Genomic DNA, 7977 nt, shown 5'->3' with positions numbered 1-7977 from the left:
TTTAATAGAAAAGACCTTCTGTGTCTATTTCAGGGGAGGAAAGTGTGACTATCGCTCATTTAGAAGGGAAAAAAAAGGGGAAAGAGCACAGAACTGAAAGTGGGCAGATTGGCCAAGGTCAGGAGGAACTCGGTGGAAAAGCCACAAATAGCAGCACCTGGTGCTGCCAGCCTGTGCCTTGGCTGCAGACCCACCGCTTGGCCCCGGCCCCCTCTGAGAGCCCCGCGCCGACAGGTCCAGGCGTTCAGATGTTGTTTTTCCCTCTGTCACGTGGAAGCCTTGTTGGTGACATACAGCCACCGGCACTGCAGAATCTAAACACTGCCTGTTTGGTGAAAAAGTACCCGTTGTAACCTACGTGCCCGTTTCAGATGTCTGTAGAAAGGCTTTTTTGCTGTGGCTGAAACGCTGCAGTACCCTTCATTTAAAGCATTCGAGGCTGTTTACCTTGTTTTTCTATAACAGACACAGCCGTTCGAGCGTGTGGAGTCACCAAAAAGCAATGCTATCGCGCGCGCCCCCGGGCGCAGTCTCTAAAGCAGAGGGAACCTAAACGCGGAATCGGGGGAGGAGAATTCAGTTCTAAGCTCTGGAGGGGAGGCTGGAAGATGAACAACATCCCGGCCCCGACCCGGGGTGCAGACACGGCTCCGCGCTGGCAGCCCCCTCTCCCGGCCCCGCCGTTTTTCACGTTTTGGGGCGCGGGGTTCGGAGCCGTTTCCCCGCAGGCGCCCTCCGGCCGCCCCGGCGCTGCCCCGCGGCTCTCGACCCCTTCCCCTCCCGGGGCTCCCCGCGGGGCCGGGACCCGCCCGGGGGCGGGCGGCGGCGGCGGCAGCGTTAGCGTTAGGACCCGGCGGCGGCCGCGAGGCGGGGAGGGGGGAGCGCAGCCCGGCGGTTGTTTACCGGGGAGGGGAGCGCCGGGGCAGGTCTCGGCGCGGCGCTGAGCGCGGCGCAACCGAGCGGCGGGGCCGAGCCGGCGGCTCCTCGCCCTCCGCGCCGAGGATGCTGCGCGGGGGCCCGCTGCGAGCGGCGGGCGCGGTGCTGCTGGTCTCGCTGCTGCTGGCGGCCGCCCGCGGCGCCGAGGGTGAGTGTCGGCCCGCCCGAGGGGGCCCGGCTTTGTCGCGGGGGACAAAGGCCGGCCCAGGGAGGGGAACCTTCGGCGAGGGGGACCTCCCCGCATGGCCCGGCCTCGTGTTTCTGCAGAGTGCCTCCGCGGCGACGGCGCGTCCTACCGCGGGAACCGGCGGGTGGCCTCCGGCGGCGCCCCGTGCCTCAACTGGCTGGCGGTGCGAAGCGAGATCGGCGCCGCGCTCCCGGCAGGTGGGTGCGGGCGACGGGGGGCCGGGGCGGCGGAGCTCAGAACGCGGGGAGCTCCGCGCTGACCGCCTCGTGCCCTCCCGCAGTCGCCGAGGATCACGACAGCTGCCGGAACCCGAATGGCGACGCCGCGCCCTGGTGCTACGTCCGAGGCGCCGCCGGGATTCCCGAGCGCAGAACCTGCGAGATCCCTCCCTGCCCAGGTAGGAGCGGCCCCAACCGGGAACCCGCTGCCGCCCTTCCCGGCTTTGTCCTTCCCTGCGCGGACTGGGGGCTGGTCACCGGGAAGGGGTCCCCGTGCGATCTCCACTGCCCCTTACCCGGGGCTCCCCTCCAGCCTGTGCTTGGAGGTTTAGTCTTGGCAGCAGAAAAGGTCTCCACCCGTTTTGCTGGTCTGTATAGGGCTGTTGAGCCGTGTTATAAAAGGCAGTGGTCTGCACATCTAGAAACCGCAGGAAAGTGGGTAGGACCTTAATGTAGGACACGTTACTGCTGTCGGAATGATGCTAAAGGAGTGCCAGGGTGAGTTTGGATACAGGTAGGGTTGGAAAAACTCGATAAAAACAAGATGTGAAGAGAGGACAGTAAAAAACAAAACATCAGGCAGGGTGTCAGAAAGACATGTCAGGCTGTGAGGGAGCCTGCCAGGAGGAGAGCTGTAGCTCAGAGCCGGCTTCTGGGAGAGGAGATGTCAGGATTGGCTGAGACCAAAGCAGGCACTTGTTTTTTGGACTATTTGCAGATCTCTGAGCCTTTCCAGATGTACACACTGCACTGTCCCTCGGGATCACTGGCCTTGCATGTAAACAGCTTTCCCTCACACGTACTCCCTCTGCTTTCCTTCGCTCTGCTTGTCTGTTGCCTGCTTTTCCCTAAAGGTAAAGCAAAACAAATGTTCTGCTGCCAAGAACAGTCTTGCAGCTTTGGGATCTGGGGAGTTAACTGACCTTCCGTCCAGTACACCATCTGTATGTGTAGAGGGTTTGGTCATTCTTGTCTCAGAGCAGGCACCGTTTTATTGTAGTTGTCCTGCTGCTCTCCTTAGTTCAGCTTCTCTGGCCTGACCTTAAGTAACATAACTGTGCAGTGCAGGCACCCTGATTTCCTGTTTCTAATTCCTCATCTGTACTTCCATTTCACATTCCACTGAGGACTCAAAATGGCTGCAGATAGCAAATCCAGATGGGGTTAATGACAGCTGTGGGGTGAGATGTAGGACCTGCTGAGAGATGGAGGGAGTTTTCAGGTGTGCATGCAAACTGTGCATGGCATTTCCAAAAAGCAGGGGTTTTTTTGTTGTTATTCAAGAGAGGCAACAGATATATACATTCTACTACAATAGCTTTTACTGTGATGTGAAAGAAAGAGATTTCTTGAAAATCTCATTAATGTGGTTGATAAAAATCTGCAGTGCTGAGAAAGAGTCTGCTGTGAGCATCCATCCTCACGCATCTTTCTGTGGGCTCTGGCTGAGGAAGGCCATGCTGTACTTAGATAAATCAATGCCTCTGCTGCCCGAAGCATTGCTCTGACTTAGCCTGTCCATCATGCTAAAGGAGTTTGCTGCGGGGCTGCAAAGAGGGCTGGGTAAAAATGTCCTAGGTTGTTTCACACCATCTGGAGTCTCCTTCCATCAAACCTTCCTGTGTCAGGAAGATTGAGGCAGAAGAGAGATAAATAGACTCCTGGGAGATTTCAGATGGAGATTCTCATCATCTTTTTTCATGTCTGTTCAGCATGATTGAAGCTGCAGCCTGTATATCGATCTGTAGACTAAATGAAGTCATTGTGCATCCCCTGGACTATGGCTCTGAACCTGGGTTTCATTCTGTTCAGTCTTCTGCCTCATCTGAGGTGATGCCTTACACTTACAGGATTCGTGTCAGAGGAAAACAGGGAGAGTGCATTTCTCTTGGTAGGATTTCTGGCAGTAACTGCTTAAGTTACTGTGAATAGTAACTTGTTATTCATGGGAATAAGTGTTTGTCAGTGGGTTTTGAAGACGGTTTGGTGATAGCAGTCTAGATCTGTCCCACTCACATGGTGTATGTTATTTGGAAGTACTCATCAATGCTCCGTATTTTGTACGTCTCTTTTTTCCTCCCAACAGATGCTACTGCTACCACAGCCCCAGTCCCTACAGCAAAAGTTAATATTTCTCAGGAGGTCAACCAGGTGTTTGAACCAGCTGATACCTTGCCCTCCCGGAGTGAGGCAGCCGCTGTGCAGCCCGTCATTGGGATAAGTCAGAGAGTGCAGATGAACTCCAGAGAAAAGAAGGACTTAGGGACGCTAGGTAAAAACACAGGGTTGTGAGCTGGATCCATTCCTGTAGTTCTGTCAGGATGGACTTGTTTCGAGGCTCAGAAAGTGCTGCTGTAACTGGATCTAATGCTTCCAATGCTGCCTCTTTCCTTTCCCTCTTCACAGGGTATGTGCTGGGGCTGATCATGATGGTGATAATCATTGCCATCGGGGCCGGCATTGTCGTGGGATACATCTATAAGAGGTCAGTGGCTACTCTCCTTTGTCCTAAAGCTGTTTTAGGCATAAAATCCTGATTATACAAATCAGGAATATCTGAATGTCTGCAAACCCAACCAGATGCTAATGAAAAGACAAATAGATGCGTAAGTCTTCAAACATCACAAACTGTACAAGAGCTTATCTTGTCACAACAAGAAAAGAATAATTTAAGAATTAATCCCACTCTTCTCTATTTCATACATCTGTATGGTATCCTGTCACATTTAAAGTTTCAAACAGCCCTCTTTTTGTTTGTTTGGTTTGAGATGTGGATGTGTGTGATTTGATGTGGCTTTCTCAGGTGCTTCTAGAGGAGCTGACTTCTAGGTGGTAGCTGTAGAGAGCAGAGTCCAGGTGCCCTCACAGGAAGTTTACTTTGCAGTCAGAAGAGCAGTCCTTTCAGCAGGCACCTCTTCGCCTGCTTTCCCTAGTTTAGGTAACTTTAGGAGAAAAATAACTGGTGAGTCCTTTGCCACACGTGTCGTATTCTGTGAAGCTGCATATCGGGTAGCACTGTTTGGAAAAGTTCCATTTTCTAAAGCTCCTGTCTTCTTTATGGTCAGTTTTGATTGATGTGTAAGTTATGACTTGTTTGGCCACTTCACTGCACTGCACAGAAACCTTTCTGTAGCTCAGCAGCATCTGAGCATCAGAAGGGTTTGTGGTAATAGGAAGCAGGTTAGTTGTAACAGGCAGGGCAGGATTAGCAAGTACCAGTATAGCTGCAGCAAGTGAAAGCCCGGGCTGTCTCCTCTGGGAAGGTTTGTTCTGTTTTGGCTGTTTGACAGCAGCCTGACACAGCCAAGCAGAAGGAGCCCTTTCCCAAGCTAGGACACGTCCTTATGTAAGTGTTTATAATAAATGCCGACAGAAGAAAAAAAAACAGAGGGAGGAGTGTTACATAAGGGGCAAAACACAGAGCGCTGCTTGTTGAAGAATCTGATTTGAGTTGTCACTTCAGAGAATGCTGTCTCGTGTGCTGGCAGGATTGGCAGCCGCTGCTGCACACTTGTAGGCAGCTTTGAAAAGCTGCCAAAACACTTATGTGCCGACTGGAAACCCCAGCAGCTCTGCCTGTTGGGGATCACAAGCCTCGGGAGGTGTTGAGTGGTGCCTGCCCCACTTCACTCCTTTCTTTGGCAGGAAGGAGCAATACTGAACTTTGTCCTAACGCAGCTTTGCTTTTCCAGATCCAGAATATGCACTGCAGGGCTGCAGGCACAGGATTGCTTTTCCGCTCTTCCTGGATGCCTTGCTCTCAAAATTGTATGTGCAAGCTAGCAGGTTTGGGTGGGTGTGGTGAGAAACCTCTGTGTTCTATAGCTTTTGGTATACATAGCTTTTCTGGAGACAACATGCTATTAATGCCATCCATTTGTAAAGCCACGCGGATCTTCCTCAGTACAAATTACAGAGGTGTTGCCTCGCTTAGCAACAGGCTGAAAAGTTAAGTAGGCTTGAGAAGCCACTTGTGGTATTAAGCTGTTAGCTGCAGCCGCAGCAGGCACAGCCAGCTCTGAAACAGGCTTGAATAAATTCAGTAATGGCATCACTTGCTACATGAGTTTGTTTGTTGCAACAAAAGCAGAATCTATCACCAGCTTCAGTAGTTGTTTCTGTCAGGTGAAGCTAGCTCTTTTGTGCAGCAGTGGGCTCTGCTGCCTCACTGCTCCCTTGGTCCAGCACCAGACCACGCTGTGGGACTGTAAGGTATTAAGAAACATTTGTCAGCTCCGTGGTTAGTAGAAGTTTGGCTTTCCAGTCATCATTTAGATGAAGTACTGTCAGTAAATAAGACAATATGGGGAAGGGACAGACTTCACTTAGCTGCATATTTGTAAAGGTTCTCATGGTCCTCTGCCAGTGGTAGGGTATGTTTCTGGGCACTTTGTACGTGGCTGGAACATCCTTTCATGAAACAAAGAACTGAGTCTTGCGTTTTCTTTTCTGCCATATCACCTTTACTGACTCTGTCTTCAAGCAGTGGCACTCAAACCATGTGTGTATGTATTTATTTTTTCTTATCTAGGGGAAAAGACCTGAAGGAAAAACACGAGCAGAAAGTTTATGAGCGTGAAATGCAGCGCATCACACTGCCACTCTCAGCGTTCACCAATCCTGCCTGTGAGCTTGTAGATGAGAACACGATTGTGGTTCACACTAACCAGACACCTGTGGAGGACACACATGATGGCAGTGGCCCGCTCATGGGGCAGGCAGGTACTCCTGGTGCCTGAGCAGCTGGGGCAGGAGACGTCCAGGCTGAGTGAAGCTTCCAGCTTCCCACTGTGAGCGTGGGGGTTGCGTGTGTTCATTTCTATTTTGTTTTCTTTTTGATGAAAGCCAGATGAAGGTGATGCAGAGGGACAGAGCAATGGGCTATTCATCACTGTTTGAGGGCAACATTCAGTGCATGACCAGCTGGGGACTGGTGTGGTGGATCTTGCTGCTTCCTCCCACCTATCTCCATGGAGTGCCAAGGAGCTGGAGGGGAAGACAGGCCAGGTTCACACCTGGCCACAGAATCAATAGCCCTGAGTGTGGTCTTGGCTTCCTGTTTTTCTGTTCCTTTCCTATTTAACGGTGTGCACTGTTACTTATGTTTCAGCCTGGAAGCCCAGGAGGGAGCAGTACTGCAGGGACTGAGGGGAGCTTCATGGCAGACCTAGATAATTACACTGATTATAGTTCCTGTCTTTTTTGCTTTAATGGCTGAGAGCTGGAGAATCCTATCCAGAATCCTGCTACTAGAACAGGTGGTGTTTTTTTTTCCCCCCCAAGAAAGAATGTATTTGAAGGATGGCTTTGACCAATAATGGTATGTTTAGCCCCAGTGTAAATTTGGAAAAGCTCTTCTAAAGGTCTTGACGAATCCAGGTCTTCCAGGGCTGAGGGCGCATCTCCATTCCCCTGTGGTGCTACATGCACAGCCACAGTTGTAGGTGTCCAGGTGATCTGCCTCCTGCTCACTTACACAGATCAGCAGACCAGAAGGCTAGCAGCAGATTGTTCTGGAGTGTAGAAAAAAACCCTGCCCTTCGATCACCTACAGCAGGTTGAGCACTGAGGACAGATAACTTTCTACAGTGCCAGCTCTGGAGGGAATGGTCAAGCCAGCTGTGGATCCCAGTGCAGCTGCCCTTGCTCTGAGGCAGGACAAAGTTGCTGCTCTTGTAAGATCCCAAATTCACAGCATGGCTTCTGGCCCAGCCCTCTTCGCACACGCTCAGCTTGTGCTGCAAGACTGCTCACTTACCAAACCTGGCCCTATTAGAGAGATTTTTATAACAACTTTTATCAGCATTCCAGGGACTTTGGAAAGGACAGCTGCTGCAGTGTCTCCCAGATGGCACCGAGGCAAGGCCAGTTCAGGGAAACATCTATCCCCACCTCAGGGGAATCAAGCCATTCAAGTAAGTTTTCTAGCCATCTGCTTTATAGCTGAGGGCCTAACAGGGAATAGCACTTGGCAGCAGGGGTTTTAGTGTTAATGTTTGATTCAAAAAAGGGAAATGTTTTATTTTTAAATGCCTTTGAATACCATTTCTTTGTAAAATGTTTTAAATACCTCATTATGAGAAGGTGCAGATTGTGCTACCTTGTATTAAAGCTTCAATGAAAAATGCTCTGTAAACCTGTGTGGACTGTGGCTCATCTCTATATTCTTGCCTGCCAGAGCAGCATCCTTTTGTTTGTTGCAGACTTCCAACTGAGGAGAGGGGATGATGCTATTACAGTTTGTCAGGCCCAAAGGTAAATCCCTACAAGCAGTGCCTCTACTGCCCAGCACAGACAAGGGACACGGGACATGTCTCGGTGCTGCCAGCAGCTAGCCCATGACTGGGCAGTGTTCCTAAAAAGCAGCTGTGGGTGTGTGAACTGGACTGACAGAGTAGGCTGGCTCATGGGAAGATTGCTGTCCCTTACAGCCCCTTCCTGCAGTGACGCAGGTCAGTTCTGTTTTGAGGCTGCTCAGCAGCAGCTCTGTCCCTCGGGGCCTTGCATTGGAAAGCAAGGAGACAGCATAGCAAGTTACAGGAGGCACTGACATAGCTGGCATTTCTTCTTCATAAGCTGGCACTTCATAGCTGGCATAAACAAATGCCTCTTGAACTGTGTATTTCAGAATATGAT

At 51.3% G+C, this 7977-nt stretch overlaps 1 protein-coding gene across 1 annotated transcript; it reads left to right on the top strand.

Moving 5' to 3' along the window:
* Positions 1-1002: 1002 nt before the first annotated feature.
* On the top strand, positions 1003-7477 carry PIK3IP1 (phosphoinositide-3-kinase interacting protein 1). The gene is made up of 6 exons (XM_042865882.1): positions 1003-1084; positions 1204-1320; positions 1404-1520; positions 3428-3613; positions 3748-3826; positions 5873-7477. The coding sequence occupies exons 1-6, from the start codon at positions 1003-1005 to the stop codon at positions 6078-6080; spliced, it is 789 nt and encodes a 262-aa protein (XP_042721816.1). The 3' UTR covers positions 6081-7477.
* Positions 7478-7977: the final 500 nt, after the last annotated feature.

This window comes from Lagopus leucura, unplaced genomic scaffold (assembly GCF_019238085.1).
Source record: "Lagopus leucura isolate 7727_CA_CO unplaced genomic scaffold, USGS_WTPT01 Super-Scaffold_806, whole genome shotgun sequence".
Taxonomy (NCBI): Eukaryota; Metazoa; Chordata; class Aves; order Galliformes; family Phasianidae; genus Lagopus; species Lagopus leucura.
Note: the sequence above shows the minus strand (reverse complement) of the source record. Positions and strands in the feature narration are given on the sequence as shown.